Here is a 23,990-nt window from a genome sequence, read left to right on the forward strand (position 1 = left end):
CAGATAGGATGCGCGCGTGGCTCGATCAAAAATGACCAGCGGCCCAGTCTTTGTTTTTTCTGCGCTTTTGGGTTATACAGTGTGATTTTTTTCTCTCAATATCTTACAACTACATATATTTGTAGGACTGTTCTGGTGCAATCGAGAGACAATCTTCGTGTGCCGCCACATGGTGGAAAAATTTTCATTGACGTCCAAACTCGTAATGGAATATCCCGAACAGAACATTTCAGCTCAGCACTGGAAAAGCACGTGGGCCCATGTCATGAATGGTTGCATAATCGGTAGAAAGATGATGATACATGTATCATACGGACTTGACCGAAAGATCGGTCTGTATCTTGTCGTCGGGAAAAAAATTATGTTCGCTCCGCCGGAGACTGGCTTCACGGAATAGAAGGAGTGCAGTAAATGTCAACATGATAAAAAAAAAAACACTTCCTCCGGACAGACGGATTTTTCTGTCTACCTTGCCTATCTTCGTATAAGTTTCAAGCATTTCATTCTGTAGTTTAATTAGGGAACGTAATAGTTTTGATCGAGACTTATCGATCTTCAGGTTTATAACATTTTTGGTGAGATAATGAGAAACCTCTTATGAAATATGAAGGAGCATGTAATTCCAAGAAGGATTCAAGGTTTATTTGATGAAAATTGGTCGTGAAATGGCTGAGATATCCAAAAAGCAATCCTGATAAAATCGACAGGCCACGGCTTTTATGACGATCCCTTCGTTTTACCTTGTTTTGGGATATCTTAGTTATTTCAAAACCGATTTTCATCGTACAAACTTTTGATTCCCCCTTACATTTGCCATTTCATAGAGTGGTTTATAAATATTTTGCAAAAAAAAAAAGTTACAAGCTGAATCCTCACCTAAATCAGTATAGGCCTTCTGTTGTAATTTTCTTTTTTTTTAATGTTTGAGAACAAAAATCACAAACAGCCGCGTCGACGGAAATAACAGGCAACTGATGGAGTAAAGTAGGAGTGATATATACAGTCTTGGTTTAGATGGGGCTGCAGGTTTCCAACTTTGTGTGTGTGTGTGTGTGTGTGTGTGTGTTTGCCAGATAGTGAGGAATCTCTTATTAAATATGAAAGGACATGTAATTCTTAGAGGAATTCAGAGTTCATTCGATTGATGATCTTGAATTGGCCGAGATAAAAAAAATAACAATATGCGACAGGTCATACGACTCTTATTTGGATCTCTAGTTTCCAAAACCGATTTTAATCTAAGAAAAAAACTTCAGTTCCCTTTATTATTGTATGCTCTTTAACATTTCAAAGAGTAGTTTCTATATCTCTCTCAAAACGTTACAAGCTGAATCCTCACATCAGCCATTTATAGTTGGGAGTCGGGACTATGGTTCATGTTCAGGCCCTTACAGTCAGGGCAGGTGAAAAAAAAAAATCCACCTGCCTGTCCGTCTTTTCCCTGTGTTCATTCCCATATCCTTTATTCCACTCTTCCCTTCCTGTACTCTTGGTTCTTCCAATAAGTTCTTTCACTGTACGTTATTCTTGATCTGCTTTACCGTTATCATCTATATACCATCCATCTTCCTTCTTTTCCCCTCTCTCTCTTCTCCTTTGAAAAAAAAAAAATCAAATACAGTACTGATAAGACTTAATACACTCTACAATACTGAGTGGATAGTTTGGATGAGTTGAGACCATACAAACCTTGAGCACTATAATAATATTACATCGAAGGAATGCCGTGCCTTTGTATTGACAAGTAATTTTTAAAACAAGTTATGATTATCTAAACACAGCTTCAAAAGTTTTCACGCCATCTATCGGTGAGAAGCAATATGAATTTTCATCGGCGATGGCGTCATTTATGACGAATGACGCCAAAGCCTTAGTTTATATTGGCGTCAAGTCTGTTATACGTGATTTTTGTTCATGGTAATCAGATCAAGCTTCATTATATGTATATATATATATATATATATGTATATATATATCTGTATATAATCATGTTGGCACAGAAAGGGTTAACAGCTTGTTTCGATAACAAATCAGACTCAATAGCTGAACATGAATTATTGTACCTGCACTTATTTAGATACGTAATTAATATAAAATGGCAAGCGGAAATTGAGACAATGAACTCCGTGCATGTATTAATGTACGCTGTTATTGGGTGTCGAAACTTTTGGAGACATTATGGAAAATTACAATGGGCTGAAAAGAGAAAAAGGAGGAGGGAGAGGGAGGGGTGAGGGAGGGAGGTCCATGGGTGTAGATAGCGCCTGCAGCTAGAGGTGGCGCCCTCCTACTTTTGTAACCGTGAAAATTTGACATAGATATCGAATGTGGAAAGTGGTACTTGCATGGAGTGAAGAACAGATTAAAAAAAAAAATGAACGAAAAAAAGGGTGTTAGGTTAGCCATTTGTAGCAAGAAGAGAATCCATTTATTAAAAAAAAAGACTTTCCTCGCAATAGACCTCTGTCACAAAAAATCACTTTTCAGTATTTTCAAAGTATTCACGGACGAGTAAATAAAAGTCACATCCCTGCAATAGTTATAGGCCTATATACACTCAGCAAAAAAAGAAAGTAAACACTTTTTCGAGTTCAAAATTTTCATAGAATATTTTCATGAAAATCAATATATTTTATACCATATTAAAGGTAATTTAATTGGCTATCAATCTAGTAGGTCAATATAAAAGGAAACTTTACGCATGAGTGAACACATTTGTTTTTATCCTCCAAAGCACAAAAGTAAAAGTTGCAAAAATTGACATATTGTCTTTCATTTGCAAATGCCCTTTAAGACAACAATGATAACAAAAGACCAGTTTAACACAATGAGAGACACAAAGAAATGGCAAAAATAAGTCTATATTCTCTTAATCTCTTTATGACCTCAAACAAAAGAAAAGTGGGAAACTTCAGGGCGGAAAATAAGAATTTTTACTGAACTAAAACTTCAAGCGACATAGGGAGCAAGGGCACGAAGATGATTAAATGAACAAAATATCTTTATTTCATTCATTCAATTTCGTAATTTAAGAATTCATAAGACAAATTCAAGAACCAAATATAATTTACAATTTTCCTAATTTGAATATTCAATTCACAATTCTACCATTTTTGTTAATGTTGCTTATTCTCTCATTTCATGTGAATTTGGATTTGACAGAACATTCTTCATTTTCCTCCATTATTTTTAGCCTTTATTGATCTTTTGGGCTTTAAAGAATTCATAAAGATCATAGGTATATTTTTGCAACTGAATCCATGTTCATTATTGTGTCAAATTTGTCTTTTGTTCTTATTGTTACATGGAAGAGCATTTACGCATGAATGACAACTTGATCATTTTTGCAATTTTCACTTTTGTGCCTTGGAAGAGAAAAACAAAGGTGTTCACCCATGTGTAAAGTTTCCCTTTTTATTGACTTATTAAGTTGATAGCCAATTAAATTACCTTTCATATGGTATATAATACGTTAACATTTCACCAAAATTCTATGAGTAATATAAACTTGAAAAAGTGTTTACTTTCTTTTTTTTGCTGAGTGTATTATGCAGGGAATAGAAAACTATAAGCGAAGAATCGGTAAAGGGCTTAATTGTGCAGAACGGACCATTTTGTAATTAGGAAATTGTCGAAAATTAAAGGGACGGCAAGATTATGATATCTATTATGGCCAATTTTCTTGGTTCATTATTCTATTTGAATATTGCAATGGATTCCTCAAGGAGGGCAGTTCAAGTAATACTTTGTCGTGCCTAAATGGATCTTGGTACATTTATTCCGACTCTTTGCTGCTACAATTTGTTTGACATTGTGTAGGCAGACTTGCAAAAGTTGTGACTGTTCGAGTTTTGTTTGGGATTGATTTTCAAATTGGAATTGCAAATCCTTTTTTTTTTCCAAAATATCAAGTACAACAAGACGACAAGACCTGGTTTAGTGTAAAAGTACAGCGACATAAACGGGTCGGAGATAAAGAAGAATCTAGGAACACAAAACTATACCAATGTAGCTCTACAGAGGGCGCAATCAAGAAGTTCATAACGACAACATTAATATTACATTGTGACTTCACAATGTACTACAATATTATTATTCATATACAGTTTGTACATGTATTACCATTGATCATCATCCGAGTGCTGACTTACGAGCGATTTACGGATGAAGGACAGCAGGGCTTGATTTGGTAGCCATGCCGGGGCCACTAAAAATGACTAAAAACTACTAAATTTCTATGAAGACTATCATTAGCGGGCAGTTAAGATTTATGGTGGATTGTTATGTTTCCGGTTATATCGGGCCACAAAATTTCTTCTTCTCTTTTTTTTTCTGGTCAAAATTTCAGATTTCAAGATTTTAGTGACCCGAACGGACCATTAAAGAAAAAAGTTATTGTCGTGCCTTGGACTTACAAAGATGGAACGATTCATTGTACCTTCTATCTATTTATCTGAAGAGAGGCATTGAGAGCGTCACTGAGATTGAAAATTTGAGCCGAAATAAATCCACAATGTGTATAGATTAAGTTTTGATATCAAACTATACAGAAAGGTTGATAGACACCAGAGCTGCATCGCGTGCCCTGTGTAGATATCTATATACAAAGCTTTTGTTTCGATAAAAATCCGTATCCAAAACTTTTGTGTTCACTGTATGAACATTAATTTGCCTAATGAAAACGACCAATGCGTCACCAGATAAAGATTCCAAAGTCTATTATAGACTTATAAGAGGTGATTGTACTTGAATAAACGAGCACTATCAAAATTGATAAGAGCCCAGATAATTAAGAAGTAGAAGCAAAACTTTGGTATGCACTGTAAAACTCCTCTTTCTGAAATCAGCAAATATATTCGGAATGATGGGATGGGGCAAAAATACTTACATTCTTGCATTGTTACGTCATATAATTAAGATGTTTTCTGATCTCAAAAGCTTTGAAATGGAAGAACTAGAGGTATAGTGAAGAAAAGAAAAAAATGAGTACTGCATAAAGATAAAGAAAACAATTATGGACGCAGAGAAATAGAAGGCAATGAGCGCAATGCAAGCGTTCCTGACTAAATTGCACCATAAATAAAGGTGATAATGATAACTGAAAGTAGGCCTATACGGCATAACGCATAATAGAGAGTGGTTTTTTTTCACAAGGACTTGGTTTTTATTCAGTTACATAAAACGAAATGATAATTTATATTCTCTTTAGGTATTAAATGTTATAATGAAACAGCAGAATTCCATTCAGTTCAGTTTCCCCAAGAAACTATGCTGGTATGTCACCGAGCAATTGGTAGGATAATAGTTGAAATAGGAATTTCATTTGATGTATACCATACCAACACTTGGAAATAAAAAAAATTAATGTTGTTCAGAGTGAACCTCAAATTGTGATTTCGATAGATCTCCGCTATCGGTCGGTAAATAAAAGAGATCGGCGCCGGTTGTCACATGATAGTTTTCAACCAATTACGCGACAGCTGAATACGTATGGTCAAAACATCGACGATATGAGCAGGTTTCACGGCGGACGCTACCGAATATTTAATGACTAAATTTCGCTATTTTTGACTGGTATTTTCATACCACTATGGAGGAAGCAACAGTTGAAGTAAGTATAATTATGTTGAACGATGAGGTTATTCTATAGTTTTCCGACAAATTGCGCGGGCCGCGTGTGAACTCAATGAGTCGCGAATGGCCAGTAGTGGACCACTACCTGAACCTTGCCTATCGGCCATGGTATAGCTATAACCCCCAGATCTCTCCCGTGCGAATTCGCAAGGCTTCCGTTGCTTGTGAAGCGACGCACTTCACTACAGAAATTGGACTTTGAGTTTTCTAATTCTCGAAATTCTATTGCAGCTGCACCCTGCCCAAGTAGAAGCGCGAGGAGAACACGGAACGAGTTCCTTATGTCCCCCCACTAATTTGCACAAAATAAATAAATTACTTTTTTTTATACTGATAATAAACTAAATTAAATAAAAGTTATGCTAGGGTTATGTCTCAAAAGGAAGTCTTCCCATAAATGGCATAGAATCTAACCTTTATTTAGTTAATTATTAGTAAAAGAAAATAGTAATTTAGTGGGGGGGGGGGGGGACATAAGGAACTCTTTCCGAGAACACATTAATATGTGTCTATCGATGTAGCTTTCCATGCCAGTGTCCATGTTTGTATACAAAGCTAAAGTTAGGCTAAGTTACTGATTGTAATTTTTGTAGATTAGAAACTTGTAACCATTGACAAGGACATTGTTAATGTTATATTGATATCCTTGACCTTGTTGAAGTGAAATGATGATTGAGGGTAGTACCCAAAAATAGAGCTGGATAAATTGAGTGATCACGTGGCACATGGTGATAGCTTGCCAGACTCGCTCTAAAAGTCTAACCTGTTTAGGAAGCCTACTCAGTTTTAGTAGCTCTAGGAATAAGCGCCATATTACATGTTTTCTTGTGCCACTAATGTTAAAGTGCTCTGTGCAGCTGTGGCCTGTCAGCTGTGGATTGTGTACATTGAAAATTTACAATCTATATTGTACTGTAAAAGTGGATATTTTCGCGTGACTAATTTTTCGAGCTTGGCCGTGTCAGAAGAGTTTTGCATGTTTTTGAATCCGCAGAATCAAGACGACATGCATAGGAACATATGGCAAGCAAAAATATTTGCATGCTTTTATTTTCGCGCTAGTTTCTGGTTCCGCGAAATGAGCGAAAGTTTCAACACTGCGAAAATTTCCGCTTACATTACAGTATTGTGTATTAATTAGCCATTTGTCTGTAGCCGGCGTAGGCCTCCACACAAATGAAATGTGGATCGGCACTTGCACATCGCACAGGGTTCGACCTCCTGTGCCTAGGTTCGACTGTACACAAAAGTGTATTATTGATAGGTTTCTAATTCTAAAACCAGCAAAAATACATGCAATGCATGTATCTTCACAATTTTCTCTGCACATTTTGCATGGGTTGACAATTGTGCAGCGCGAATTCAAGAACCCGCGAATATGTTTTTGAGCAGCTCAGCGCGAAAAATTAATCTCACAAAAATATTGAAGTTTACAGTAATCAAACTCATGAACAGAATAACAGAAATTTTTTAAAAATTGAAATTCATGATATAGGGTCTTAACAAAATTGCAGGATTGGTATCATGCATTTATTGCAACTATATTTTCAAGAGAGTATAGAAGATAAAATGGCCTCTTTGTTTGATTGTAGTGCAAAAGCTCACTGCTACTGATCCGTTGTGCATTTTGCACAATTTTTAGGGTCAAAACATGAAATTGAAATCGTACTTGGTTAGTTAAAGGACAAGTTCACCTTCATAAACATAAAGATTGAGAGAATGTAGCAATATTAGTAGAACACATCATTGAAAGTTTGAGGAAAATCAGACAATCCGTTCAAAAGTTATGAATTTTTGAAGTTTTTGTGCTGTACCCGCTGGATGAGAAGACTACTGCTGTGTATGAATAATTTAGATGTCACATGCGTACAACAATATAAGGAAAATATAAAGAGAATTTCACAAAATTCCATCTTTTGAAAAAAGTACACATTCCCCTGACTCCTTACCGACACATGTTATGGGTAATATTATTCCCCCTGCCTTTAGAAAGAGGCAAGTCAAGTGCTCTTTTATTATGCGAAAAAAGTGAAAATATGTTGAATTTTCTTTTACATGTTCTTTATACTGAACGCATATGACTCACAAGCTGTCGTAGTCTCCTCATCCAGCGGTTCCAACACAAAAATTTAAAAAATGCATAACTTTTACATCGATTGTCCAATTTTCCTCAAACTTTCACTGATGTGTTCTACTAATATTGTTGCATTTTCTCAATCCTTATGTTTATGAAGGTGAACTTGTCCTTTAAGGTTGTGTCTGAAAGTACCAAAATGAATAATGATAAAGTAAGTAAATGAAAATATTTAATCTTGAATAGAATATTTTACATTCTACAGTATTGAAATGAATGTTATGGTAATTTGAAATGGAATGAAATAAGAATAAAATTTTGAGGCTAAGACTTGTTGGCTATTAATTATGCTTGTAATCATTGATTTATATGCCCAAGAGCAAGTTGATAAGGTAGTTGCCATGTAACAGTATACACCATTAGGCTGGTGGCTATGAGTTGCAAGGGTTGTGAATTATTTCACTTCCTCTGATTTCCTACCATAGATACTACTGTATACTGAAGATGTGTAACATTGGGAAGTCCTATAGGTACAAATCTATCTCATGATATTGGGTTCTAGTCTTTCAGACATACAATATGAAAGAAAATAGTTGATGAGAAAGATGCTTTATAAATGGAATTGACGCTTAATACTGGAAGAGCACATGTGTACAGTACATTTCTGGAAATAGACTACGACATTAGAGAGAATAATGTGGTGGTAAGCCATTCATTAATGAATCAGACATGTATTTGGTCAACTCAGTCTCATAGCTTATTGTAAAACCAGAAATGTATGCATTAATGTCGCAAATTTCACAAGAGCCAAGATTTGCAAAATTAAAATGCTCGCAAAAATCCTTGTCTACATATTTGCATTGCATGCCAGGGGCAATTCGCGAAAAGTTCATGCAACTTTTGAGACTGTCGGCTCCAATTCTCAAAAATTTCAAGCTGCGAACTTGCTTTATAGTTGTAATACATTCTAAGTAGATGAACAAACATTTTTTATTTTTATTTTGTTGTTTTGTGGGAGGGTTTTCAGTGTGTGAAAATGTGTGTGAATGTGTGTGTGTGTGTGTGTGTGTGTGTGTGTGTGTGTGTGTGTGTGTGTGTAGTGTCTTATATTGGTTCCCACCATCCATGTTTATTTCATATCACGTTTCTTGAGCAGCATGTTTATCTGCATAAACTGAGGAGCAATTACAATAGTAGACTATGAAGAAAAGCAATTGTGCAAAGTCAGATGGAATTTCAATGCTCCCTTCTTTGAGTAGGGGTTGCAAAAAAGGTGCAAGAAACCTTTCTGTGCTGTAGGGCTTCCAAAGCAGCAAAAGAACCAGAGCATTTTATCGTTTCATCATACCATCATATGACAGTTGTTTGATTCAATCAGTGATAGCAGATGTTCAGGTCTAAGTCTTCTTCTTTTTTTTTTTTTTTTTTTTTTTTAGATACTTAATGGTTGAAAAAGACCTTTGTTTCTTGCCAAGCCAGACTCATAAAGCCACAAGACTGCCTATACTTGTCTCTTCCCAGGCCTGCCCGTGTATGCTTCAAAAGTATTGCCGTGTCGTCCTTGTTTATCAGAAAAGGGCATCAAAATTATTGGTGTGCACATACAGCCACTGTAGAATACAGATAAACAGGTGTCAGTATTTCAGTCATATGTGCTGTGCTATCACATTAGGTCATTTTTTGTTGTTGTTGTGTGGATCATAAGGAAAAAAAAAGAATGCAAGAGAGAGAGAGAGAGAGAGAGCTTTTCTGTTTTCAGCAACAAGGCACATGTTATAGTTGTTGTCTGTTGGTTCGTATCTGTTGCCCACCAAATGTATGACACGATTCTGAATGCAAAGAATAGTGCTCAAGCAAGGTAAAACCTGAGCTCTGCATTTCAAAGATTTTATGTCCCTGTGCCTGGTGACTATAAAAGAAACTATGTTTCATGTGCTTCTAGTCCATCTACTCGTCTGCTTCTGTTGGCCTAAAAACCTTGGCAGGAAAGCATACATACATGTAGTACTTTAAATACACCTATTGTACATTGTGTGATAGTTGAGACAGATTATATGTCTGCCTGTATGCTAATTATAACCGCACAAACAGAAATAAGTTCATCGAATTCTGTATTCTTCTGATTTATTCAATAATTACCATGCTACTTAGTATTGGTACCAGAAGCACTCATGCCTAGAAGGATTTTAAAGATTGTCTTTCTGCAGATCTGGGGGGGGGGGGCATTTTATGAACAAATTTGCTGTCAGCCAATCAGATGCAAGGATTTCAGTAGCTTTTAACATTTTGTCAGATGAAATATCTGACAAAACGCTTCATGAAATGCCCCCCACTGGTTTACATATTTGTATATGATAAAATACAGGTAAGATTTTTTTTGTGATGCGTGTGTACTGAACAGCCTATTCAAACTTTGATGTTGAAAGTACATAGGTGCAATCAATAGTAGTGGAGAAAGTACACTTTTAGACTTAACTTTCAATGAAATGTGTTTGAGTAGGACTGATTAATATGCAGCAAAGAAAGCTACCGAACAAATGATTAATTAACAGGGGTGGTATTCTGAGGTCGTAATTAAGTCTGTAATTAACTTCGTGATTAAGTCGTGAAGTTAATAGGCCCTTAATCATGGGCAAAATCGGTATTCTGAGGACGTAATTAAGGTATGATTAAGTCCCCTGTAATTATCTTAGGTCCCTCCCATCTAATTGTTATTCCATCCAATCAGACACGTTGTTAGAAGCCAAAATGATGACTATACGCGCAAATATGCCCTCAATGCGCACTCCTCCACGCCCCCTGTAATTACAACCCAAGAGCTCCGTGCGCACACTCCGGTATTTGATTACAACCCCTCACCTACGCACGCGAAGATCTCAACCTCTTTGCTCACATAAAATGACAAAATTCCTCGAAGATCGGCTTTATTTCTTTTTTTTTCTCTGAATTCTATGGATACCATGACAACAAGATTCAACCGCTCCTCAGTTACCGAAGACGGTAAGCATCGTTGTGGCAGAGAAAACGCGATGTAATGCTTGATATCGGAGTAGTTAATGACACTCTTTGGTATCATTAAGTTTTTCATTAACTTTCATACTTAATTACACCCTCAGAATACCGATTCGTAATTAACTCTGTGATTAAGTCCTCTCAGAGGTGCGCGCGCATTGATACGCGCAAATGCGTAGGTCCTTCCCGCCAAAACGCTTGTTGCTATAGTAGTTAATATAACCCCTACTTAATCATGCTCTCAGAATACCAATTCGGTAATTAAGTGCTAATCAGACACTTAATAAGCTCTCAGAATACGGCCCCAGGAATTCGTACAGATGGGCAAGAACATGTCATTGTCCCTTCTTATGTGAGATACGTACAGATACACATACATCCTTTGATTCAGTGACTAGACTCCAATTACTGTATAACCAGAATTGTTTGCATGAATTTTAATTTTGCAAATTTCGCGAGAGCCAAGATTTGCAAAGTTTAAATGCAAGCAGAAGTTCTTGTCTACACCATATGCACTGAATGCCAGTGGCAATTCATGAAAATTTAATGATGTGAAAAAGGTCGTCTGCTCCAATTTGTGAAAATTTTATGCCACAGCCATTTCGTACTTGAAATGTAGGGCCCAAAATGTACAACTCTATGACACAATCACTACTACTACTGCTACTACTACTACTACTACTACTACTACTTCTACTACTACTAGTACTACTGTAGTGAGAAAATTAGAATTCATCTTTCACCATTCTGCCAGCACAATTGCTTCAGTACTGCTTTTTTTATTGACATAAGAATTATCTACTGTAGCCTCCCCATTTGTTCCCCCAAGAATTGTTGTCTCCCTCAGCTAAGATTCACCCTCTTCATCTCCAGAGACTTGCTTTGTAGAATTTTGCAGATCCTGTGCTATGCCTGCTTTGCTTGTCGACAACCTGTCGATGCATTTTCTCTCCCGTGACGTAGATTGAAAAAAAATGTGAAAGATATCAGTTTAAAGAAAGAGAGAGAAATGCAGGAAAATTTGACTTTTGCTGCAGCATGATTTCATTGACGTCGGGGAGCAGGCCTCCACTGCTGACTTGGGCCTGTGCGTCCTTCTTTGCCAGGGTGTTCCTGTTTGCGAAGGGAGGCCAGTTGTTCGCTGGCTCGTGGTCCCCGTTCCCGCTGACTGGTCGGCGTGAATCAGTGCCTTGTTTACGTGTGACACATTGTTCTGTCTGAGCACAATAGCAAGGGGCTGGCTGGCTGGCTGGCTGGCTGGCTGGCTAGATGGTGCCTCTGTGCGTAGTAATCTTTTCAGTGATATCCAATGTGTCCCCCCCCCCCCCCCCCCCCCACCCCCTCCCGCAACAGAATATGGCCCCATTTCTTGTTCTGTTCAGCATATTCACCTCTAGCACAAACAAGCCAAACATGATATGCTCACCCAGCCACACTCTTCAGTCAAGAATAAGCCAATTCGGAGCATTCCAGTTTGTGCCTGAGCAGAAAAAGATAATTTGTACAAACAGGCATGTTGGGTGTTAGATTCACAGAGATAATAAAGCATGTGATATCGATTATTCATTTAATCCTTGTAAAGGGTACTTGCCAGCACATCCACCTGACAGCAAGTGGGGTATTTGGCAATATTAGTAGAAAAAGTTTGTTTGTGCATTCAATCCAATTGAATAACATTGTGGTTACTTAGTCTACGCAAGTTATTATTATTTTTTTTTTAGAGATGAATTCAATAAATTGTCATGGTGGGCATGCTATAATGCATTATATCACTTTGAAAATGAATGGAGTGTCTAACCAACTGAGAAATTAACTTTAAAAAACTGAAAAAAAAGTCAACCTTGCATATCAGTGATGACCTTGTCCTTGCTCTGATGGAAATTTCTTTTTTTGGAGGTGTTGTGCAGAGAATCGATCATGCATGTCTCCTATTTAAAGAATACTTTTAACAGCAAAAAAGAAGTCAATGTTGCTTTTAAAATCAAAGCCGACTATACAGTGTATTATCAATGTTCGTCAATTTCCATTTTTCACTTGTTATACCAGTATTCTGTTTTCATGTGTTTACTGCAGAAAATGCAGAAAAGAAAAACAAACAGTTTTTCACAAAATCACAAGTAATGTCATGGCCATTTAACAACAACAACAAAAAAAAAAAACTAATTTGCAGAGCCCATAGCGTTGCCATGTACTCTGACTTTACCAAAGTTCAGATGGACAAAAGTATAAATTTTATCAGATTTCTCAGTTATCAAAGATTGCTTGCATTTTACTTGTGTCATTGATGTAATAATTTTCAAAAAAGGTCACTATTCTTCTCCTCTTCCATGAATTTCATTTCAAAGACCGGGAAACAATATACTCAGAAATTTAGATGCAAGACTAATTGTACCATTGTGCCCAGTATGCAAGTTCTTGTACAAAACATGCATCTTGCCAGTTGCTACTTTATAACTTTGTGATGTATTAAAGATGCATGAAGAACCCAGTCATCCTTGGCTATTATGTAATGCCTGAAGAGATCCTTGTCATTTGATTGGTTGTTTGACATAGATCATTTGGCCCATTTCACTATGACGTCATCATCAGTGCAATTGTGGCTCCATTAACCGTTCAATTTTGGATCCATACGATTGCTCCATTGCACGCTCGTGGAGAGCCCGACACACTACAAAGGGTACGCGTGTAAAACGCTTGGGTTTGCAGTGTGTGTATGCGACAGCGCGCTAGCGTAAAGCGCTCAGTGAGCACTCTCGCGATTTCAGATTCTTTCTTGTTTCTAAATTACTAAAACATGAAATGACAAGGATCTATTTTAGGCGTTATATAAAACAAATAATAAATGTTTTTCATTCATGCAATGGACAGAATATTTGATTCAGAGAAAGATGAAATTATTGATCCATTCAACTCGGCTGCACCTTGTTGAATGGATCATTTCATCTTTCACCTCATGAAATATTCTGTCCATTGCACTCATAAACATTCATTATTTGTATACTAGGTCATGATCCATCAAATTTGTGATTTGTGCCTTGCCAGTCTGAAAAAAAAATACCCTTGTCCTCATGGATGATGATTCAGTGGCTGTCAACATTCGAATTAGCCCTGAACTCATACATCAGGAACACCCCCCCCCCCCATGTCACCACCACCACCCCCTGCCCTGTCTGCAATCTGTAGCTCAGAAGCAAATGCTGGATTACCCCTCGGAGTCCCTTAGGTGTGGTCGGGACCCTTCCAGCTAATTCGCAAGATCCGCATTATGTAGGAATCGTCCGCATTGCAAGAGCGTACCGACTCAATGTGAGCGGAGAGAGTCCCGACACAGTTGACGATCCGTCGACGGTGTTTGTTGAAATGTGTTTAAGCTCTTTGAACTCTGTATGTTGTCAGCAAAGAGATTCGGCTGAGCTTTCTAGCTTTCTAGCTTTCTGGTCGCTGCTGCTGTTGTTTTTGGCCTAGATGATAGGAAGTGGATTTTGTTTGTTCAAATTGGATGACACTGACTGATCAAAGATGCAGGTAGGCTTTACTGTGCTCTGAACAAATGTTTATTTTAATATGATTATGTATTTTCTTCCTTTCACTCTTTTGTTCACACATACGTTTAATCATGGTGCATAGAATGGTATGGGCTTGAAATGGAACTTGTAAAATGAAGACAGTTTTTGAATACTGACCATCACTTTGAAAGTAAAGTCCATGGAAGTACCATTGTTGAGTTTGTTCCATCCATTCATTTTTCAAGAGCTTTATTTCCAAACCTCCCTGTGACCCACAACTGTACGTAAGTCTCCCCAATGTTTGATAATGTGATTGTGTGTGATTTTGCTGACTTCCTCACCAGAGCCTGGCGGAGGTGTTCCGATGCTTCATCTGCATGGAGAAGCTGCGGGACGCCCGGCTGTGTCCACATTGCTCCAAGCTGTGCTGCTACTCCTGCATACGGGTAAGTTGGCGTAAACACTGCCTTCTCTTCCATTTTTGCCGCTACGCAACCCCCTCCACTGGAACAAATGCCAAAGTTTGGCTGCTTTTCCTGTTGCATTTGTAGTACAAGAACAAGGCAACAGCTATTAAACTGGCTGACCAATGATCCTTATGTGCAATGCAAGTAGTGATGTATTGACTACCATTGTTGTTAGCATGATGTTTTATTAATGGCATGGATTGGACGATGAGGTTCAAATTTTAAGTCCACAGTAATTATAGCACTACAGCCATTACCTACTGGTACTCCTTTCATATGAGTGGCTAAAAGGCTAGAGGTTATCAGAGGTCAGTTTGCATTATAGAAAAAATGTGCACTACTTCTCGAGTATCCTACCATTGACTATTACTGTGTACAATGTAGATGAAGCGCTCCAATCCCACTACTGCTTCCAAATTAACTTAATTAACCTGTCTTAATCAAATTAAGACAGGGAACTTCAAATTTGATTAGCAGTTTTGATCAATGGGCAAATACTTTAGAAAGTTCTATACAGTCCTATGTTAAAAAAGAAAAACCTGCTACACACAAGAAATTTTGTATAGCAGTCATATAAAAAATGCACAGCAATTTGTGGCGCGATACCAGAAAAATTATATCCTGAAAGGGCAGTGCTAGAGCAGCAAAGTAGTAAAGTTACTTCCTTGTCTTACAACTGTTATGTATTCCACTGTAGGGCAAGTCCAAGATAATGCGCGCGTTACGTATGGGACATTCAGAGACTTTTATGACCTGAAAAATAGTGTTAATGGCCTTTGATCATATTGAACTTCATCATGGTGATTGATATCTAGGAGAAGTATAAACATGTAAAAAATTGAGAAAAATGACCTTGACAATTATATTCTAGAAGAGAAAATATGTGCCGTTACGTATGGGACCAGAAAACTTTTGTTTTTTTGAACATTTTTTTCAACCTCAAAACTCTCTGAAAGTATTTCATTCTATAACTTGTAACTCACTGTGATGAAAGTCACAACACTCAAGATTATCACAGGTAAGTTTCATGTCATTAGGCAAAAAGCTCTAATTACAGGTTCTAATTAAAGACAGACATGACGTGTTACGTATGGGACAGTTACGTATGGGACAGTTTGTCCCCCATTCATTTAGTGTGTGAAGAACCATGTTTATGGGTATTTTGCATAATTATTGTAGTAAAATCAGTTGAAACTACTCAAATACTGATCCAGATTGTCAAGGAAACATTATTCCCCAAATATTCACCATCATTATCATATTCAATCATATTTTTATATTTTTATGACCAACCTGAGTATGCATGCCCTTTGTCCCCCATTCGTTTAGTGTGTGGAGAACCAAGTTTATATGGGTATTTTGCAAAATAATTTTGCAAGATACCCATAAACAAATTTTTGCATAATTATTGAGGTAGAATCAGTTGAAATTACTCAAATGCTGTTCCAGATTGACAAGGGAACAATATTCCCCATATATTTACCATCATAATCATATTTAATCATATTCTATATTTTTTATGACCAACCTGAGTATGTATGCCCTATTTTTATCAGGATAGTTACTACTGAAAAATTGAATAGTTTAAAGTGTTTACTTCCATTGATGAAGGGCAGTTTGCCATTTAGTTTCAACAAAAAATGACTTGACACAAGAAATATTAATTTTAATAAATAAGCAATACCTGCTGCGTGGAACCCCAGTGATCGAGTAGATATATGATGTCTGTCTAGCAGTCAGGTCATTGATTCGTGTCACACCTCGGTATGTATACCCATGAATTTTGTCGTGGCTACTATTGAAACTGAATAAGGACAATTTGTGTATCACTTGCAATAAAAAGGAATCATTTTACTTTATATATTTTTTTGTATATATCACAACCATTTCAAATTGGATCTCCATCACATAAACTTTGAATTCCTCTAGTCTTAGGATTGTATGCTCTTTAGTAATTCATATAATTGGTTTCCAATCATCTCATTAAATGTTGAAAACTGAATCCCCATTTCTACAAAAACTATACCATCCCTTCAATGCTGATTTTCATTGTGTATTTTGCCATTTTCCCCTCCCCCTTTCTGAAAATTGTTCAGTCAAGTACATGCATTGTTTCAAGTGTCTAAAACTCAAAAAGTAGCTACAATGTTGGGATGCTTTCTTCAGGATGATTGACCATTTGTGTACTGAGAGACCTTCCCAGCTAGCTACATGCATTCACATGCAATATGTATGAGGATGTCCCATACGTAACGCATTTGTCCCATACGTAACATTATTTTAATGCCTAATAGAATATATTTCTTTTACTGTTTTTTCTTTTTTCTATGGTATTTAGTTTCTCTAAACAATTAATTAGAACTTTCCAAAAGGGCATTAAAATATCCGTAGCAATTTCAGAAAAAACCTAAAAAAATGACCTCAATTTGTTACGTATGGGACATCACATGATAAGACACGAGCTAATTTGCATAATCATTTGCATAATCCCTAAATTTTTATACCAAGTTAAACTATTTGATGAACTTCTTATGTCCACATATTAATCAAATATCATTTGCTTTCCTTTGAATTAATATGAATTTTTATAAATGTCCCATACGTAACGCTGTGTTTCACATTTATGCAAATGAAGCCCTTGAAATTTGCATAAAATTACATAATATCATTTTTTCCTCCATGGAAATCAAAACTTCAACTCATAAGCTTCAAAATGATACCAAACACGTCAATATTGAGCAAAGATGAAATTTTGCCTTCTGAGGGGACCTTATCTTGGACTTGCCCTGTATATGTCAGAGCAAAGTTCATGTAAGCTTGCTGAAACCAGCAATTGCAACCAGCAACTCCATCTACCACTTGCAGCTTGGTTTTGATGCGTGATTTTGATCAATTGAACTAGATTTACTTCCCTTTTCTGTTAACCTTCATAATACTGATCTGAAATATCAGAGGATTTGATAGTAGAGCCATACCCTTTGAATTTTCCTCTCTCCCCATCCCCAACCCCCCCCCCTTCCAAAAAAAAAAAGAGTATTTGTGAAACTAAAGCTCAGTTAGACATCAAGAATTGAAAATAGTCTGTGTCCAATATAGTCAAGCATGTTATCTTCTTCCACAGGGTGCATGCAAAACCTAGAGCTATAACTTTTTAGCCACTGTTGTATGAGGAAAAAGTTTTACTTGTTAATGTCAAAGTGCACTACCTTTTTTTTTGTTATGGGCAGTGGCAAACATGTAAGTTAGACACTTTTGGGGGATGAAAAGGGTGGAAGAGTCAAAATCATTAACTCATTAGTCCTTATCTACTGACAAATTAAGAATATTGACAACTTGAATTAATTGTTGTATTGTATGAAATTGTAAATTTTGAATACAGGACTCCATATTTGAAAGTAAAGAGAAAGCTTTTGTAAGAAATCCTAGTATAACTCAAATGTCGGCTGGTAATTAAATTGTGTGAGTACAAGCATTGTATGTTTCACTGCCATGCATGGCAGGCAAAATAATAGATACATTTTGTAGTTGGGTTTATACTGGCAGTGTCATGCACTGCTGGGGTATTACAATGTACCCAGAAAGATTAAGAAGGAAAAGACAGGATTGTTCTTGTTAAGGAATGAAAATTTAGAAACTCACGCTATCGTTAATGTTTTAACTTGAGGGTGCAGAATACAAATCACAGACCACACAAGCTGTTTGTGTTTTATTTTGTTTTGTTTTTGTTTTGTTTTTGGTGACATGAAGAATTCATTTTCTGTCAGATAAGGAAACAAGATCTAGTTCTGGATTAAAAGCACGCAATGTAGTAAACAACATCCTCTCTTTTTAAAGTAGACTGTCTCTTCTGTTAATCTCCATTTTCTCTTTGGAATCGGGTTTCCGGGAGTCAAACAGCACTTCAGGGAACGATTTGTGTTCGTATCCCCCCCCCCCCCCTTAACGGCAAACTGCGGTCGCTGACATAAAGTGCCAAGTTTCTACTTACTTCCATTAGGGACTGCAACAAAAATGTTGAAATTAGATTGGATTTCAAAGATCATTTCTGTGAAATCAAACATCCGAAAACTGGCACAATGCTTCCGGTGGGTGTCTGCATTGTTGAGCATAATTGTCGTGCAGTGTGGAGTACATGTACAATCACACTTTGTCGGCATTTGTATGAGCACATTTCGCTTTCTGTGGAATTGTGATCATCCATTTCTGAAATTTGAGGCTGTGGTAATGGCAGGCTAGTGAGAGAGAGGGAGAGAGAGAGAGAGAGAGAGAATTCAGTGAACCTCGTCGAGACCCAAATTATCAGCAAGAGATTTTTCTTCCGATATGACCAAATGTCGGAAATGTTTCTTTTCAAATTGATACACCTGTATTTGTCTCATGTAATTGTAACTGGCTGGTATTGTACTTGTGCAGATCTATGCTTCAAAATTCTTAGTTATTATAGCTGAATTATTGTATTTGTTTATTGATTATTTGATTATTGTATGTGTTTGTTATTGTTTATCTATTTTTGCTAATCAAAAAAGAGAGAAAGAGATTTATAGCCATGCTGACTCATTAATGGGTAAATGTATGGAAATTTTCCACTGGTTGGGAAATGTAAGAGATTTTTAGGCGGGACAAAAATCCTCCCAGAGGCATAACAGAATGACAAGTAATTGTAGAGTATTGGAGCATTTGCTCTTTGGTAGCAACATCAACTACAGTGGATCAGGTGGGATGTCACTGCACTTTCCTCTATAGGAAGTTGCTACATGCCTTGGGCATTGACAACAAAGAAAAGATGAAAGAAACTTCCAAAATACACTCGGACACACATAAAAAAACAAAACAAAAAAAAAAACATTTTTTGGACATTTCTATTCCTCTCTATTGTATGAATTATTACTAATAGTAACAGGAAGTTCCTCATTTTGATACAGTTGTATCAATATACAATGTAAATGCTACCCATTGTCGCACAGTTGTGTGGTTTTTCATGTATTGTAATGAATGGTGTTCTCGTTCCTCTTACCTCTTTCATCTTGATTTTGTACCCTGTATGTGGTATTGTTCTTCTTTGTCTGCCCTTTCTTTCCCTCTTCCTTCCCTGTCTCATCTTTTCCATGCTTGATGCACCTACTCCTTGTTTCTCCTTCTTACCCCCCCCCCCCCCCCCCCCCCCCCCCACCGTCCCCCAATACTCCTCCCTTGTCCCGTATAAGCAGTCTGGTCTGTCTGCACTAACAGTTGTGTTTTTGCAGTTCATAGTGTAAGGTGTACCGGGTAAACGAAAGACCTGTGCGTTAATAGAGGTTTGCAGTGTGATTTGTTGTTGTTATTGTAGTTTTATTTAGAATCTCTGTTTTCTCTCTGTTCTTCCTCCCCCAACAGAGGTGGCTGACGGAGCAGCGGCCACAGTGCCCTCATTGCAGGTGAGATGAGTCTGAATGAAACGGATGACATTCTCAGTTGTGCATCCATTCATCTGCTGTATTTATGATTTATCAGCAACAATTGCTGTTTGATAATCATAGTTCATTTTGTTGTTATTACCAGTAGTTCGACTGCTATGATGTTCAGGAGGATGAGGATTTATGTCAATCATTATCATGATCATTATAATAGCCGAATTACATGTACTACTATTACTTCTACTACTACTACTACAACTACTACTACCAGTAGTAGTAGAAGTAGTAGTAGTAGTAGTAGTAGTAGTAGTAGTAGTAGTAGTAGTAGTAGTAATAGTTAGTAATAGGAGTAGTAGTAGTAGTAGCAGTAGCAGGCTTGTTATGATGGCTGCTATTAATAGAAATAAGCCCAGAGTTTATGACTTAGGTCAGCAGCCATGTTTGATTAAAGCATACAGAATGAATCTATTCTCAACTCTCAGTGTGGTAGTGCGTTTCCAAAGTCCAATTGCTCTTGGAAATGAAATAATTTTTCCAAGGTGCCTGCTAGGACAAGCTAGGTGGGTACAGGAGGCTAGCACAATTTAGAGACCTCGAGATCTGGTGAGCCCCCTGGATGGGCGTCAATCGATTGTCTCAATTTTCTGCAGGAAGGCAGAATCAGCTGAGATTAAACATAGCCCATTCAGGGGTGGTGACGCTATCCCCCTTCAGCCTCACATGGATATGGGCAGTGGAGATAAACAGGAAACTTTTGTTAATGCAAAAGTGAAAAACAATATTTCTGAACAGTATTGTACATGTATGTAGATTCTTGTAAAAGACAAAGGGTAAAATGTGTCATAAACTCTCTCATGTTGTGTGTGGTACATCCATTCATTCACATCAACATTTTCATGCATGCAAACATTTATGCACATAATGAACGTGCACAAATACATTAATTATAAATATAATTAATGTGTACGTAATCTTTCAATATCTATTTTTCCCTTTGATTATGCTCTTAACTGCTATAAAGTCCATACACAGTTTCTTAAATGAGATATCATGTTTGAATATTACAGTAGTCTTTAAATGTTTCAGTCCAGCCACCATGTAGTAGAAGTGTGTTTCTGAGTTTGTTACTAGTTCGTATCAGGGCTCCCGGCCCACCTCCCTGTTTATATACAGTGCAGTAATGACTACAGTATATTGCTCCACAACAAAAACAGAGAAAAGGGAGAGGAAACACACACACACACACACACACACACACACACACACACACACACAAATGGGACTGGATAGAAACAAGAAGTAACAGTTGTGAAAGGAGAAATTGACTCATAATGAAGAAGCAATAATATGCTCTTCTGGCAAAAGAAAAATATTTCTGATAAATACTCATTTGCATCCACACTGCAAAAGAGAAGATCTGCTACATGTATGTGTTTGCCAGTTGTTATGCATGGAAATCCATGTAACCTGTAGTGCTATTGCCATGGAATTTCAAAGAAAATTATGTCATTATAGTATAAAAAGGTCAGTCTTTCATTCATGTTGAACGGCTGCATGTAGTCGTCAGATACAGTAGCATTCCAGTATTTTCACTCAGCAACAGTTTTGCAGAGATCAAGAAACTCTACGCTTTGCTCTGCAAGAAAGGTGTCATGAGTGGGGGGTGGGGGGGGGGGGGAGATATCTCTGCACAATGTGAGTGTGTCATTCACAGAAGTACAGCATCTAGTAATGGTTGTTTGGGTGTAACTGGGCTGACTCAGTGAGTTCACAGAGAGTTCAAAATCCATTGGAAATGAATGACATTGTTGCCATTATTATTTCCTTTTCTTTTCATACTTTATTTTCTTTTAATAATTGGAGATGGGCACAGACTAGTTGACATAACTGGGGTCATTGAAGTGTCAAAGGGCACAAACAATAAGATAGTGGAATACCACGAGTATTTTTGTCTAGTCCTTACTTCCCTTCCTCTGAAGAATTCCTTCCTCTTCCTCTGATCTCATTGTTTGCAGCAGTTGCAGTAATTGCAGGAAATATTATCCAATCTTTCATCCATATCACAGGCAAATATATTTGGAGAGCCATGCAACAGCATGTTTTTAGAGCTAACATGGAACTAAAGGGCTTTTTACACTTGTAAAATTTTGCTTAGCCCCGGACCAACGGTGGGGCTAAGGGGGGGCCTTAGCCCCACCGTTGGTACGGGACTATCCTTAGCCCACTTTCTGTTTACACTCGTTTTTGCCAAAGTGGGCTAGCCCCACCGATAGTACGGTACTATCTGGCCCTGCAAAATAGCAGGGGTTAGCACCGCAATTGCGGTGCTAGCACCGCAATTGCGGTGCCAAGCAAGTGAGTGTAAACAGAACGAAAAAATAATCCTGGGCTAAGCGACGGAGACGAAGTCCGACCCTCACTGACCAATCAGAAACGAGGTAATCAAGTGCTGCCGGTGCGTGCGTGTACGTGTACAGTACACAGCGTAATTATGAATATTCATGTGGTTTGGAAAGTCCGGGGCTAAGAAATACGAGTGTAAAAAGGTAAGTTTTCTCCTTAGCCCCGGACAAGAGATAGTACGGGACTAATTGGCGAGTGTAAAAAGCTGAAAAAATTGGTACGGGACTAACGATAGTCCTGGGTCAGAGAAAGTCCGGGGTTAAGAAACACAAGTGTAAAAAGCCCTTAAGAGTGTATGTACATGAAGGCATGATTTAGAGTTTAGCCAGGATATGTTTTCTTCATGAAGACTATGTTGAAAACTCTTTTGTAAAAGGTATGTTATGTCTGTGTGTGTGTGTACAGTCTTTGATATAAGTTTGTTTGATTTATTTGACTTGATTTACAAGTGTACATTGTAAATGTCCACATTCAATCAAGATATGCAAATTGAATACAAATTTCTAAAACACACATAATACAAAGAAGAAAAAATTATAGGTTTGGTGTGTCTAATGCCAATGACGATTTCAGGATACATGCAGTTATCTTTTAATTAGGGTTTGCAATATTGAGGATGACTGAAAATCTTGTTGCTCTGTTTGCAGAAATCTATGCAATTCCCTGTCACTCTTTAACAGTTTTAACTAAGGGCCAAGAAAATTTAAACAAGTGTCTTACCGGTACCCCATTTGCTTTGTGATCTTTGTTTTACTACATCATCACTCTGTCTCACACACAATGTGTGAAAGGCATCTTCAGCAAGACGGGGGCTGATGTTGACTTGATTCTGTCTGCTAATTGTTTGAAAAAGAGTTTTATTTTTCTAATATCGAACCTTTGTTTGTCAGCAGGTGTTTGTTTTGATTTTGTGGTTCATCAGATACTAAGTCAGTGTCTGCACACAGTGAGTCATGAGAGTTTAGAGTGTGTTGAGAGCCAGTCTGGCACCATGGAACATGGTAAATGGTAGACATTGTCATCACTGTCTGTGAGCTCACCTATAGTTCTGATCACTTTAATGAAGCCACAATTTAAAGGCAGTATTTACCATTTGCAGATGAAGCAAAAACCCAGCTTAAGTGCTTCAAAATACAATGTAGTTCTCAAATGTGAGTTAGGGATACAAACAACCAATGTAAAAATGTTAATCAGTATAATCAATGTCAAGCATTGTTAAATATACAAAATGTGCACAATAGTTATAATGAAATTGTTTCTAAAATAAACTGTCTACAGTTGTGGTTTATTGAGAAAAATAGGTGTAAGTGATACCTTCTTGTATTTTAGGCTTTACTGCAAAATTTTTATATGGTAAGATGTTTTGTGACCCAACTGACCTACACATATCAAATGTGATAACTCGAACATTCTTTAAATCACTGCTTCCAATGGCGAACAATATCTACATGTATAACATTTGGACAAGTGATTTAAAAAATGTTTGAATTACCACATTTGA

General features: G+C 37.2%; 1 protein-coding gene across 1 annotated transcript in view; it reads left to right on the plus strand.

The window, feature by feature from the left end:
- The first annotated feature begins 5,514 nt into the window (after positions 1 to 5,514).
- Positions 5,515 to 23,990, plus strand: part of LOC139738402 (E3 ubiquitin-protein ligase TRIM37-like) — a 38,791-nt gene continuing 20,315 nt past the window's right edge. Inside the window, exons 1-3 of the mRNA XM_071649038.1 lie at positions 5,515 to 5,611; positions 14,571 to 14,672; positions 20,067 to 20,107. Coding sequence (XP_071505139.1) covers positions 5,591 to 5,611; positions 14,571 to 14,672; positions 20,067 to 20,107 — 164 coding nt within the window. The 5' untranslated portion in view covers positions 5,515 to 5,590. The remainder of the gene's footprint in view (positions 5,612 to 14,570; positions 14,673 to 20,066; positions 20,108 to 23,990) is intronic.

Source organism: Diadema antillarum, unplaced genomic scaffold (genome assembly GCF_040938485.1).
Source record: "Diadema antillarum isolate AM-2024a unplaced genomic scaffold, OU_Dant_1.0 seq00000740_RagTag, whole genome shotgun sequence".
In the NCBI taxonomy this organism is placed as follows: domain Eukaryota; kingdom Metazoa; phylum Echinodermata; class Echinoidea; order Diadematoida; family Diadematidae; genus Diadema; species Diadema antillarum.